This window comes from Mixophyes fleayi, chromosome 3, assembly GCF_038048845.1.
Source record: "Mixophyes fleayi isolate aMixFle1 chromosome 3, aMixFle1.hap1, whole genome shotgun sequence".
Classification (NCBI taxonomy): domain Eukaryota; kingdom Metazoa; phylum Chordata; class Amphibia; order Anura; family Limnodynastidae; genus Mixophyes; species Mixophyes fleayi.
Window position 1 is genome coordinate 301738015 of NC_134404.1, and position 15570 is coordinate 301753584.

General features: G+C 39.0%; 1 protein-coding gene across 2 annotated transcripts in view; it reads right to left on the reverse strand.

Annotated features, from left to right (window-relative positions):
• Window positions 1-709: 709 nt before the first annotated feature.
• The window catches only part of SERTAD2 (SERTA domain containing 2), a 66370-nt gene continuing 51509 nt past the window's right edge, over window positions 710-15570 (reverse strand). Inside the window, exons 2-3 of one of the 2 annotated variants that reach the window (XM_075203908.1) lie at window positions 7085-7246; window positions 710-5282 (exon numbers count right to left, since the gene is read on the reverse strand). In XM_075203908.1, coding sequence (XP_075060009.1) covers window positions 4343-5278 — 936 coding nt within the window. In that variant the 5' untranslated portion in view covers window positions 5279-5282; window positions 7085-7246 and the 3' untranslated portion in view covers window positions 710-4342. The remainder of the gene's footprint in view (window positions 5283-7084; window positions 7247-15570) is intronic. The other variant, XM_075203907.1, reaches the window with a different exon arrangement.

Consider the following 15570-nt stretch of genomic DNA (forward strand, 5'->3'; position numbering starts at 1 on the left):
TGTTGAAAAGAGCGTCAGTGTAGAGCCTTAAAGTGCCTGCTACAGAGAAACCCAGTCTGATCAACGGCAAGAAGTGAGCAGATACCGTTTAATATTGCCAAATGACATAAAAACATCATTTAAAATTCCTTAAATAAATTAATATAAAAAAGAAAAATTTCTAAAGAAGCCATAAGCATGTAAAAAGTAGTATATTGCAATCTGTAGTTAACAGCTAAAAAGTACCATACAGAACGCAAAGAAATACTGCACAGGAGTTTGAAGAAAGGATTGAACACATTTCAGAATTAAAAACACTCACTCTTAAAAAGCCACAATGTTGACAAACAATTCTAAAGTTGCATTTGTTTTTAATACAAGACTTTCTAAGGTTTTGTAGCAAGAAGGTGAATCCATTAAGGATGGCTACCAAATGAGATTTTTACTTGCCTCCATCTCACAAAATACAAACCTTATTAAAATGATGAATTTAAAAATTAAATATGAAGGATAAATTAATTACAGAAATCCATAAATATGAGCATTTTTACACAAAAATCACATGATATTGGTAAGAGTGAATGTACTTTAAAAAACAAAACAAAAACATATATACAACAAAATTGATATAAAACTATATTGAAAACAAAGATAATGTCACATTGGGAAAAAAAACATGAAAATTAGTTCTATTTTTTGTTTCAACTTCCTCTATGCTGCCAAAGTTTGAGTTTTCATGTACAATAGAGAAAACATACTGCAGGTAAAACAAAAACAAAAAGGAAGGCATAAAACACTCAAATGGTGACAAAACACATATTGTAATGCAATAAAGCAAATAGTATGTCATTTGAAGGATGAATGAGGGACATCTTTGAAAACTAGTGCGCATGTACCCATATGTAATCTATAGTAACAGGATTCTGTCATTTTTCTAGCGCAGTTTAGAAAATGAAATCAAATATGTAAAACACCACACTCTCCAAGTCTCTTCTCCGCTGTGCTCTTTTCCCATTAGATTGTAAGCTCTCTCACGAGCAAGGTCCTCCTTACCCTTTGTTTTCAAATCTGCATTTATTTTGTTTACATTATTTGTCCCCATTTTATGTATTGCTCCGTGTTCACCACTACCTGGCGCTGCAGAGCGCCAAATAAATGTCAATTGTAAGTTAGTTGTAGGCTGCAGCGTTTTTCAGAAATGTCCCCCATTCTCATCAGTACAAGGAGTGGGGAAAATGTAAAAGTCATTGATCGCGTTTGCCCATTTTGTTGTCTTTTTAATGTTAGTATGAATTACTAATTTGGGGAGAAGGCTGAAAATGAAGATAAAAAAAAAAATTAATTTAATAGTTGCATATGTACATGGTTAATGGTAAAAGATAGCGATAGTCTTATTGTAAAAAAAAAAAAAAAAAAATAAAGAAAATAGTGAGATGCTACACTTTGTGTGCCTCACTCACAGTGAGGTTGGGTGTAATTGTTTTTGGGGGCTTATAGGTTTTAGTGAATAAACCAAAAATATTTAATTGCTCTTCATGTGTTTTTTGCTTTTTTTTCATTTTAGGTACGTTTATGTAGATGTTAAGAGGCATCAATGTGCCTTATTTTAGATGCGATTTTCAGGTTTCTAAAATGTATAAAAAGTACACAGAAAATCTGAATAAGTCCTAATGATGGTTGACCTAACTACAAGAGGGACTGAATAAGTGTTTACCTACTGGGTGGGCAATCAATGGTTCTCGCGAGGTAGCTGGGCGATAATTACATACAAATATAAAATGAACAGGGAAGTCTTAGAATTATAAATAACTTATTTTCAAAAAGTATAAATAAAATGCCTACTCAACATAAATCTGCTTGATTTGGCCATGTAAGTGTTTGCATTAAAAGGGGTCTTCCACTCTGCCGGTGTAGCCCAATAATTGTTTTTGATCTATCAGGCTGTAGGAAATATGGTGGTGGTGTCAGGAAAGAGGGGGCAAGAGTGGTTAGGTGCAGCTTCAGTAAACTTATGTTCAAAGTGTCATGGCCCAACCAAATCAGGGCTTCACAATAGGAGAGGTGGGAACCCCTTTAACATCAGCCATCCGGGCTAAAGTCAATGCATTGGCAAATATTGTATGAACTCTGTCTCTCTACACTTGTACTTGGGAGATAATCTCCATTTTGAAATGGTCTACACTCAAACCCCTTTAGCACTCTTCAAATACACCTTCACTGGGCTTTTGATTATCTAAAAGGACGTTGGTTGACTAAATTGTGACCACCTACTACGTTTTGATTGGACTAAGCTACAGTACAGGATGTAAAATATTGCAGCCATTTTCTGCATTTCCCATATATTTAACAGCTGCATAGGAGGAGTTAAAATCAATAGTGATTTAATACACCAAAAGGAAAACACTCTCTCAGTCCTTTACCATGTTAACAGGGACAGGCATATGTCTGAGCTCTTATACTGTGGCAATGCTAACATTTATATGCAGGGTTTAACCATAATAAAACACTGATAAAGAGTCACCCATTGTAAGCTGCAGTAAATAAGGGACAATAACATTTTAGGTGTAGCTTGGTGTAAACTTTTCCAATGAATAGAATAGACATTCATTCAGAACATGAGACACCGATGGTCTTTGGTTCCTATTTAAGTGGATATTTATCCATCTACAGAACAGGGTGCTTCCCCGTTACCATGTCCATGTGCTGTATTACTGGCATGGATGGGGAAGCACTTCAGGTAGATTTCCTGTTAAAACAGATTGTACATAACACGTGGAGAGTATGGTTTAATTTCCACTATAGCGGCTTGTGGTTCAGGCTGACAACTGGTATAACTGCTGTCTAAGAACAGCTACAAACATGGTAAGGGATTAGCGAGTTAGAGACGTCGCAAAATATGGGGGGGGGCACACTTTGATTTTACAGCAACTTACAAAAATTCTCTTTTGCCGATTTGGAATATTTGACACAAACAAGGGTTTGAATAATTGATTTAACTCTCCTAGGTGAGGCATTCATTGTAGAAGGCTTGTACATTCTGCGGCTCTGAATTGATGGAACTTGGGAGTTTAACAACCGGAGAGGCCCAGGATGCAACATATGCACTTTAGGAGTTATGTCAAAAGCTCCAATCACCCTATGCTTTGGTGAGGCTGTTAAAGTGTACTTGACACCTGCACACAGTGCAGACAACCATTTATGTGTTCGTCAGTGTTGTCACTGCTTCCTAGTCAATATTACCTGCTTTCTCATTATTGGTTTAGTCAACAAAATAGTGGCTTCCACTGTGTATTTGTGACAGATGCACTTTAAGTTCAACACGAGTCTTGGAAAAAATACAGGTTACGCCAACATAACTTCAAGAAGTTGCCGTTCATCCAGTTTTAGAGAGCCTGGTCCTAAGTGCATGTAACTTAGCAAATTCAATATTCCAGATATTTGCAGGCAAAAGATGGTTTAAAATGTGTATACACTTTAGTGGAAACCTCTTTAAACACAAACAACTTTAGACAATACAGAATACAGGAAATAATACTTTATGCAGGGTGAGCAAAAAAATGATTGGGCGTTAACTAATCTGTTCCTCTTACCCATGCCAAGTGTTTTGTTACACCCCCCATCCCTTTAACATTATTTCTTCTTTCCAAGATTGCACTGTGGACTGTGGAACCGGTATAAAAAGTATGGGCCAATATTGAACACTTTAATTAGGAAGGAACTTCATACGCAAATCCTATCAAAATTACTTTGTTGCTCAAAACATAAAACTTTTCTCCTGCATATTTTTCCTCTTTTTTTTTTTTTTCTTTTCTACAAAATCAATATAATAAATGACAGGATCTGTACAAAAATATAAAACCATTTAGGCAAGGGGTTCTAAGCAGCCATTTATATGCAATTCTTACTGGAAAAGCCGCAATTAATGCCTCCAATTCTTTTTTTGTCCCAACCTAAAATGGGCTAAAATACCAAAAAAATGGGGCTCCGATTACCTAAATAATAAAATTTACCTCTTGCAATAAAACTTATTGAAAAAATAGACAGTTATGCACATGCAATTTACAGCGTTCCCCAACATAATTCTTGTGCTTATACATGTACAACTTAAACCTATGTTTTAGTTGTCACTTGAGAGTTTGTATGAAATCTTCAGTGGACTGTGGTACGACCATCCTCGGAGAAGGACTTATAAAGTATCTCCAAAGGGGTCATACAGAAGGCACTCCGATACAGCGTAATGCAATATTTAAACAAGATCCTTTTTGTTTTTCGAAAAAAAAGGCAAAACTATGCATGCACAGTGCTGCGAATCTGTGTGTGGGGGGGGGGGGGGGGGGTGAGAAGTAGGTAGAGTCACGTTCTTTTAGGATCCAACCAAAACCTCCATTATGTGGTCTAATTCTGTAAGGTCCATTTTAAAAGGCTGACTGGGGGTTACCGGCTGGCTGCTATAAGGAGACAATGTTTTGAGGAGTTCATCTGGCGCCATTTTAGAGGCTGCTCCAGCATTTGATGTGCAAGGGTCAAAATCATACATGGACGTATCAATGTCAGAAAAAAGGATATCATCTAAGGTCAGGTCTGTGAGAAAGCCGGTGGAGGTTGTTAATTCAAAATTCCCAGGAAGGGAATCCATTAGTTTTGGCTCACTTGTTCTGTTCTCTAGTGTTCCCTTGCTCTTAAGGGCTCCCGCTGAAACAGGCTCATCTTGCAAATGCGCTGCTGCTTCTGCAGCGGCCTCTGTGGAGGTAGAAGTTGGACACAGTTCCTCAATTTCATCCAAAGCTGTGGAGAAACTGTCTTTTACTGGCTGGACAAGAGGCGGTGGCGGTAGTTTGCTGCTTGGACTATTCTGCTGGACTGTCTGGGAAGTGCAAAATGTGTCCTCTTCAAGCAGAGAGGCCGGGGTGAGGCAAGACTCTAGTGGTGTAGTGCTTATTAAGTCAGTGGGTTGAAGAGGCTGGGAGGCGAGATGGCTGAACGCAGGCTGAGCCTCCTGATACGCGTCACCAAGAGAGTCCGAAGACTGCGACGTGCTAATAAATACAGGCCGTAAGCTGCCTTCTTGTTTTAGCTCCTCCTGTATCCGTCTCAGCATGTTATTAATTAAAACGGTTTTCTGCAAGCTTGGCTCAGTCAACGGCCTGTGGTTGTAGAGTTTCATAAGGGAAATGTTGAAGATAGTCTGTCGCTGTAAAGTGTAGGAGACCTTCGATGGCCCGTCTGTCGGAGACACCATTTTGCCTTCCAGCCCATCTTCATGCTCGTCAAACTTTCGTTTTCCCACTTTAGCCAACATATATCTAAAAAAAAAAAAAATACAGAGAAATGTACATTAATTACCACTGAGAAACTAAGCAGGGGTTCATTTATCAGCATGATAAAAATAATGGTAGTAATTACATTTTTAAATTTATTTATATGCATTATGCAGTGACCGCTAAGGTTTATGGACAGCCACCATTGTATTTATACACTAACAGAAGAATACTATCCCAAAAGTAACCCTAACTGTAAATGTTAAGAAACAAAAATTATGCAAATATTTCACACTGCAAGACCTCATCTAATTTGGACAATTGTGTTACTAACCCTGGTCAAGCTGTAGAATGCAAACATTGCTTATGTTTGACTTACAATCCCCTAATTGCCAACCGAAGTGCCTCGTCAATCACGTTCCGGCTCTTATTAATATTTGTGAACCATTGATGGTTTGTTGGGGCCTAGTGACTGTGAAAGGAGTGACTGGGGGTATGGTCAGTTCTGAGGTCTACCAAAAATGACAGACAGCAGACACGTCATAAACTTTATTCACAGCTTGTACAGAGGGATAGCCAGGTCAGGACTAACGTTTGCTAAAAGGGAACGGTCATGGATTGGAGCAATTACACACCGTGTTCAAGGACCCCTCCAGTGCTGAAAATCACATCTGTTGAAGGGGGTGCAGTGGAAATGGGGCCCAGAGGTAAGAGGACCGGTGATCCCGGTTCATCTGCTGCCAGGGACCCAGGTCCACAATGCACAGTGAATCACAGTTTAGACTTTCATTTCAATATTGGCCCATACTCATAACAAAGCTGGGGCCTCTGGAGGAAGGATCAGCATAGCCCCTCCGCCTAATTTTGCTACAGGGCTTTCATAAGTTACGCCCCTAGACCCCATTGCAGGTCCAAGTCGGGAGTGTTGCCAGTAGACACTATTACAAGCAGCCCGTAGAATGATAGTACCCTCCGTGAGGTCAGTAGGCTCATTTTTTATTTCGGCCACATATACAAATGTGGGCTGGCGAGCTTTGTATGCAAAGGCTACTTTATTTAGTCCTAGTCCAGCCCATAGAATTCAATAAGTAAACTAACGAATTCATATTGTAAAAATATTACATTTTGACAGGCGGTAGCCAACACATCTGTCCAGCTACACTACCTCACTGGCTTTCTACTCGTTACAATAAAGTAAAGCCACTATTTAATGCATACTAGCATCTGTCAAATACCGAGCTGAATATTATACATGAAATAAGTGATTGCAATTAAAGATGTCCGTCCTACTTCTGTTTCATTCCTCTGCAGGTTACTCGTCAGAAAGGAGGTTCTTCTTTAACACAGTTGACAGATGTGAGTGATAGTTCTGCAGAATTGGCTGTATAAAAACACAGCATGGATTTGTGGATTTACACATTGTGGCAGTGAAGTCACAGTAGCTTACATGACTGCATTCCCAGCTATCTGATCTGTATCACACGTGTGGAGGGATCTTCAGAGGTCTACTTTACTATGTTCAGAGTGGACCTGAACTCCCATTGCAGTTCTGTTACAATGTATTTTACCTTCACAGTTTATATCTGTCTATATTGTTGTTCAGTGGTCATTTAATTCAAAAAGTACTATAAATTTAGAGATCCATCACAAATAGTTAACAGTTATTAGATTTTATTAGGGAATCTATTTGCTCCGGATCCATTTTTGGCTCTGAAATGTGATATTCTAAAAAGAATTAGTCAACTGTAAACAGCATTCTTATAGGTCAGGGAGGGGTGTGTTCTGTGGAATTAAAACCATGAGGGAAAAATGCCAGAGATGCCAAATAGAGTTTATAGTTTACACACCTCTTGCAGAGAAGGGGTTAACACAATAGTCATGAAATCATATTCCTTTTATGAGAACACACGTTATTCCTCTGCATAGGGAACATTCCTCCTGTAGTGGCAGCTTTAGCAGAGATCCTGACACTTCATTGTCTGTCCCCAGAGCATGTTCAAAAGGATTAGCTGCAGAGATAGAAGATGGTCCCTGTGTGTTTACAAATGAAATAGCAGCAGCATTGCATATACTTTAGAGAAGAGCCACGTGTTGACGGAACACGGAAAAATAAATTTTTCTGATAATGTGCCTATTGGGCTACACTTAGAATTGGTTCAATACAAATTTACCCAGGTTAATTGTCGCCAACTTATGGCTTTCCCACACGCAACTGTTTTATGCTTTGAACACATGGGCACTAATTAGAAATAAAAGGGGGTGCAAATAGAGCATGTGCTGTAACCCATAGCAACCTAGCTGAGGTGCCAGGGCAGCGCTATATTGGCTTATTAGTGACTCAGTTGAAGGAGGAGACCGCAGAACGGGCTGAGTCACTAACAATGACTTACCGACAGTCATCCTGCTAGACACTGCTGCAACGAGTGGGCGTATTTTTGGACATGACTGAAGCCGGTTTCTCTTATTGACTAAGTATTGACATACTACATTTTGGGGCACTATCACTGCCATTATAGATCTTGCTCAGTAATATTACTGGCATATTACATCTTGCAGACATATCGCCAGTTGATGGGCATTATTATTAGCATATTCAGTATTATTGGGCGTTATCACTGACATTCTATATGAATTAGGATGTAAATTTCAAAGACGTTTTATCCTTGTTTAGGTCTAATAGAAGATATAAAGCTTCTAACTATAATGTAACAAATGCAAACCTTATTATTTTTAATATTGGAATGATTACATGCTATAAACAGGAACACTCTTGTAGCCACATCTACTCAATTGTATAACAAAACTCCTACAACTTCCCTAGCTCACTATATTATGGCGCAGCCGCCTGGCCTAAGCATTGCTCTGTCTTCAGACAGGGAAGGAGCCGCTGACAACATATGTAACTATGGCAAATGGAAGACGGAGCATGTACAGGGAGAGGTACAGTATGTTCTCTCTCCAAACCCCCCCCCAGCACTTGCACCCATATATCCGCTTTGATGACAGTCATATGCACTATGCAATATGGGGTCTCTCCATAGAAATATTTTTTATTATACAGTATTAAAACCATGAACAAGTAGGATTACATGGCTGCTATCCATTGAAAGATATAGACCAAGTGCCACTTAGCAGAAAGCCAGTAAAAGTGCAGGGACTAGGATTCTTGACAATAGCCCTAGTACAAGATACATACACATCTATGAAATTCATTCATTATTTTGGTGCTTATTGAAGTTAAGTTATATTGCATCACATTTTAGTATTATAATAAAATTGCATAGTAATCATTATTGTATATTCATAAGGCACCACAATTACTGCAGCACCAGACAGTCAGCATACAGATACACGAACATGACATATAACATATATGAACCCTTAAAGTATCACACACAGACACACTACAATTCAGTATAATAGCAGATGTGTGGTATAAAACCCAAGAACGAGTTACGCTCCAGCAATAACAGGTAGCATAAAAACCAAGTACAAATTCCGCATATATGAGTAAACAATCAGTAAAGTGGTCACACAAAGAATGCAGCGTAGGGTATCTCAGGGGCAAACGAGGTAGATAGACAGACACGAGACATGTCATGATCTGTTGCTATGCTAGTGTATATTTACACAGTGTTCTGCACACAAAACTTGCAGCTTTACTGACTAAAAAGCAAAAAAATACATACATGCACGCATATTTATTTATTTATGTTTTTTCCCATACGATTTGCTACAGTGACATTTCCTTGGGCCCTTGTTAAAACTGTAGCAATAGGCCTGGGTGTAGCGAGAAAGGAGGGGAAAAAAAACATTAAAAAAAAATGTATTTTTCAAAATAGTGTATGCTGCACAGACATAAGGCACTTAAAAGGTAAGAGAAAATGGCCAGTGGAACTAGGTCCAGGACCTTCACTAGACACAACAGTCTTGTATTATTCAAGGCTGAACTCAGTCTTCAGTCACAGAGAGCACAGAACGTTTTCGGTCCTAATGCAGGAGATCACTGCCAGCATTAAGACGTCTGAGTATAATTTTAAGATGGAGCCATGAGTGGTGATGGGGCTATATGGATAAAGAGGTGTGATGGCAGAAGGGCAGAGGATGTTCTAGATCAGGCCTGTCCAACCTGCGGCCCTCCAGGTGTTGTGAAACTACAAGCCCCAGCATGCTTTGCCAGTAGACAACCTGTTGATAGCTGGAAGGGCATGCTGGGACTTGTAGTTTCACAACATCTGGAGGGCCGCAGGTTGGACAGGCCTGTTCTAGATCCAAGGATAATGCCATGGAGGGACTGTAAGACAAAACTATTTGTTCAGCATTGTAGGAAATGGAGAATATAAGGAATAAACAAAAGAGAAAATTAAAAAGATTACCAAGTTACTTTATCGTGTGTAGAGAGGTAAAATGCAGTGACAGATTGTTTCAGGATCGTTTCTTAATTGTGAATTTTTCTACACACTAAGGGATCGTGTCAATTTTTAACAATTCAATAACTTGATCTCATAAGACACCACTAAAACCGAACATAGAAATGTTCAAATACGAACCATGAAGGTTCAGAGATAACCTGGACATTCCCCTTCTGTTACAATAAATTACCTGCCCACCACATTACAGACAGCAGAATTCCCTCCCATGTCTTTAGGATAGTGCACAAACTGAATCTGCTACAGGTCAAAAAGATACAACTACAATCATTCCAGGCAGCTGCAGTGACATCACTGGCCCAGTGTGTGAATCCACACAGTACTTTTCTCTAAAGCCTGTCATTCTCCTACTAATATAGCAAAACTTCTGCATAGGCGTGAAAGTATGATGGACATATTTGATCAAGTATTAAAACTCCCTTTATTATTTCATGTATATTATTAATCACAGCCTTTAGATATTGATGTCAAATAATTGCTTTACTTGCTATTTAAAAAACAATACATAACTACATTAAATATTAGAATACTAGCAAAGATGTAACGATAATAAATTCAGAAGTAAATCGTGTTTATAAATTGCCTGTCTCCAAAAAAACTTCTTACGGTCATCCCATACATGCTATTCTACAATGAATCCACCTCATACATACACTGCACTTTAGTTTTCTAGTGAATTTACCCACCAGTTAAAAGCAAGTTCTCTCCTTCCTTGTCATGGCAGATATGACTCAATTTCCTCTACATGTATTTGTCAAATGGCCTTTTCTGCAGAAGATGAAAATATTTCTCCTGCATATACATTAGATCGAAATGTGCAAGTGAACGTCTAACAATTACAGGTGAAACTAATTCTGGACACACACTACAGCTTTCAATACATGCTTGTCACTTATTACCTGACAATGACCAACAATGGTCCATGAAAAAATATAAATTCTACATAAAAGCAAGAAATTATTATATTAAATTGATACAAATATGTGGTTTTCTAAATGTATTCATATGAATTACAATACATTTATCGCTAAAGAAATAAACATGAGGGATAAAATATAAACGGACCAACAAAATATTAATTTGAAACTGACAAAATGTATAATATATAAGTATACACACACACAGTGGGTGAAGTGGTGTTATTGAAAATGTAAATGGAATTTGATAGTTTTACAATCAAAGCAATAGGATATAAAAATCACATGCATACACACTAGTCTGACAGGTGGAGGCATTACCCCACAGCTCCCATGCCCAGTTCTGTTCACTCGCTTCCATGTTCCAGAGGTGTCATGGGCACCATGCTCCTAAGGGTGGGTGTGAGCTCTGTACCACTGAAGAAAGGAGCGCCCACTTGGGTCTGAACATGCTCCAGGTATTATGTAACGCAACGGCATTTACAATGGGCATCCGAATCATTGCAATTTGTGACCATAAGTAGCTAGGTACATCGTGTACGTCTGCTGTTGTACCTTCCAAATAGGCTAAATGGAAACAATCCAGCAACTTAGTAAAAACAGGTCTTTATTTCATACACACTAAAGATGATGCTCAAAAATCATAATAAATAAATGCATAAAGGAACAAATGACTATCATGCATTATGAAGGCTTTAAGGGTCCCAGAACGTATTTATTTCTTTGGGACTTGTCGCTAGATTTCTGCTACTATTTTTGGTGTAGGAGATAATGTCTTGATTCGACCAAGGTGCCAGTGCTCCACTACCTGTCTGTCTAGGTTTGTTGAAGTTTGCTAATAAACATGTAGTTGCATAAGCATGGTAAAGGGTTAATAGAGACCCAGATGAATATCCAACATGTGCGTGGTCTGTACAGTACTCAGACACATGAATCTAGCATGTGCAATATGAATTCGCAGAGAAGGCAACAAATTAAACCTGCTCATTTTGCTTTAGCAAGTGAAATAATGGGAAAACAATTCATGTGTTTATAATCACTCTGTAAAACGACGCTGAGGGCTGAAGTGACTCCATCATAACGATCAAATGGAAAGGTCAAGTGTTTTGTATAAGTTCATTGGAAAATAAAATGGAGCTATGGGTATATTGATATTTACTGGTGACCAACATAAAACCAACTGCCAGTTCGGATGGAAAGAAAAACATTTTTCTCTTTTCGTCTTCTTCAGTTTTCCGCACTCTTCCTCCTCCTTTTTATTGTTTACTTGCCCTATAAATTTTCAGAACTTGGCCATTTACAAATTGCAGTCAAGCATGCCTTTCCCTTAATGTCTTATGACTAATGAATAAAGATTTTGAACAAACTGACTTCAGGATGTAAAAGGTTACGCTCTAAGCAAAAAAAAATAGTGTGACAGAGATAGAGACAGACAGACACAGACTTATACACACAAACACAAAACAAGCCCTGTTTCTGATGTGGCCATAGTGTGGAGGTCCTATGCCTAGATACACATTTTACTATTCAATGACAAAAGACAACATAGTCCCCAATCTGATTATTTTCCAACATTCTTAATGTCCTCCTTTGGCTATAGGTGGAAACAGGTACACTGTACCTAGTAATTTGCCATCTTCTGCAGCAAGTAATGTCTATCTGGTTCGCTATAAAACATAACAATCATTTCTTTCAGTTCATTATAGATGTAAGAGATTTGCCAATACAGAAAGGATTAATTCAGAAACAGCAAGAACATTTCCAAATGGTTTCTCTATAACTTACTGCCTTGATGAAAGCGGCTACTTTAGACGAATGCCTCATTAAAAGACCACAGGTGGCTACAACAATATGAAGTAGAGACGTTGGAGCTCATTTACAAAATGCTAAATAGATGAGAGGTGCAATGCAGTACCCTCTTTGGGGATATCACTCATATTGATTTGCACATATGTGATGCATTGGGGGGGGGGGGGGGGTGTTGGTCCACAGGGGGTGAGTGATCGATCAGGTATGAGACAATAGGTCATGTGACGACATGCACACGATTGTTCCTGAGCACCACGTAAGCATGGAATGCTGGAGGCGGAGCAAGGCAAGAATGGAGTAGGCGCACCAATTATTGAAGGGACATAAAGAGAAGGCACACTTTACAGGTTTTCCGTTGTGGTGGGTGCACAGCCATTTGCACTCCACTACACTTAAATTTTGCACCAACTCTAAGTTGGCAGAGATCGGGTCTGCCCCATCAGGGGATGTATTTTACACTTTCCATTTGCATTTTGCCCAATGGTCACACACACACACACACACACACACACACACACACACACCCAAGAGGAAGCAGAGGAGGGACTGCGCTATGAACAGATCAAAGCGTCTCTCCGAGACATGCTCAGTCCTGGATGGCTTCCTTCTGCAGCTCCTCTGCCCTCATAAGGCACAGGAGTGGTGATGTAGGAGAAGTGGACCTGAAGCCAGCACACCCTACCAGCATAGCAATATATTAAGCTCTCTACTGGGTGGATGGAGCTTAGGGGGAACTTCTTTTTGTTGTTTTGCTTTTTCTTTAAACAAATACAGTGTTACTAGCCTGGAAGGTCTTTGCTAAAGGATATCTGTCACATTTGAGCTATGACAGAATTGTATAAATAACATGGATATATTTCCACTTATCCTGTTAATTTAGTTTCATCAGGGCATTTAAAGAAGGATAGGCAAACGAGTTCTGTGAATATGTTAAATGGATGGTCCCCATTTGGGATTAAGTATCACCTTATTCGAACTGTAAAATCATCTAGCAGCCCACGATTACCATCATTCATGCTATCTATTGAATGGGTGGGCAGGCCCAAGATCCACTATACACCTTAGTCCACATATCAAATTAGATTTGTGGTCTCTGTCAATCTGAGCTAGCACCAATAAGATACACCTATCCAACCAAACAATCATGGAGGCAAATTGCCGAATGAGGCGTCTTTATAAACTCTTCCCTAACCCCTCAGTTGACCTATATCCCTGAGGAAGCCTAAGGCGAAACGCTCCACCTAGATTGACTAGACCCGCTGTTACCACTCTGCCTATTATTTGTATCTAGCAGCAGTACCTCATACCACCAGAGGTGCTGCTATCCTGTTCCTGAACTCTTCAACATGCCTGAAGGAGTTAATCTCCTTGCCTGATGCCTAATTAGAACTGCACCTGTCACTCTGCTTCAAATACCTGCCACGAGCGGTGCTCTGTGCAGTTCATCCATTTATCTTGGCTGCTGCTGGTTTTCCCCTGTTCCTGTGTTTGCTCCATTGCTGCTTGATCTTCTGTTGTGAACCTCGGCTTGATCCCTGGACAGCCTTGTGCCTGCTGGACTGGGGTAACTTATATTACCTGTTCCTGTCATTTAACTGTAGTGTCACTATTTGGAACCTGTTCTTATCCGTGGATTTGAGTTATCCTTGTTTATGTTTTTGCCTGAAAAGACATTTTGCTTTATACTTCCGTTGCTGCTTTGTGAATGCACTAGGAATCATAACACCCGCCTGAATTGTCATCTGTAACCTAAACATTATAATCCCAGGCAACTGCGGGAACCACGCCTGGTGGGTGATCTGTGTGAATAGTGAAATCTTGCGGATCAAACATCCTACACCTGGTTCACTCAGAATGACCTGCTTGTGTACACCACCTCTCGGATATCAGACTGCTATCCTCATTTAAATTAGAAGAGAGTAGTCAAATATACTTTACACTCTGGGTTGACCCAAGGACTAATAACTTGGACTTTTATGACATTTGTTTATCTTTGATTACTACATCTTGTGCTATATATTTAACGTATGTTCCACTACTGCTGAGAAGTACTAATATACAAGTATTATTAAAGATTGCAACCTATACCTATTTTTAGCTCATTTGTATACACCAGCAATAAAATTGCACAACTTGATTTATGCGACTTTGGTTATATAGATACCATCTACTGATGGTCATAGCACCAAGAGGACCATCCATTTTACATATTCTTATTCGCATAAAGGATTGGGACTTCCCTTCTACATCTCTGGCCCCCTCAGGCAGCTTCATCTGACACACAATGAGGGAGCGCGGACCTCCACCTTTATTTCTCCTAAATGAGCTCTGCGAGTTATCATTTTCTGGTAGAAAGGGTACTATACTGGGAAAAGCAGGACACATGGAAGCCCTACTATATATATATATATATATATATACACATATACATATACATATACACACACACACACACTCCAAAATTTCAAGTCTGTTCAATTTTCTTTTAATACAATTTGATCAGTTTGATGGCCAGGAATATGTCCAAAGCACAATTGTCAGCACACAGGTGCAAATTTGTGGTTTCAAAGTGTAGGCTTTTATTTGCAGTTCAAATTTAGGCATTTAAATATTTAAATGCTCTACTGTTTATCGAAGCTGACCAATCGTGTTCCAGGTTCCAAAATGTATCAACTTTAGCTAAAACCTTCCCGAATTTTGGCAATTTTTTGTTGTTGTTAAATTTATCTAAAACTTTTTGACATTCCATTGAATTTACAAATCAATTTGGTTAAGCTAGGCGGAGAGTCCATGATCAACAGATTCAAGCATATCTAGTTGAAACACAATTTTCAAACCACAGCATATTCTCTTTTACATGCACAGTTTTCCATTCAACAGAACAGAGTCCTGCTTAACATGTGAAAATTATGTATTGTTTTGTTTTTAAAACAAGCTTTTGATAGGAGATGAGAACAAGAAAGAACCTGGACATTTTGGAATTTGTACCCCGCCTTTATCACATCAATAATGGGCAACAAGTGGCCCTCCGAGGCTTCACCTAAGCACCCCCCCCCCCCAAAGTTCTTTTTCTTTTATTCTCCAAGGTGTTTGCTATAGCTTGTAACACTTGTTCAAAGTGCCAACTGATGTGTTATTACAGATAAATGACACTTTCTGTGCTTAAATGTATTGTTT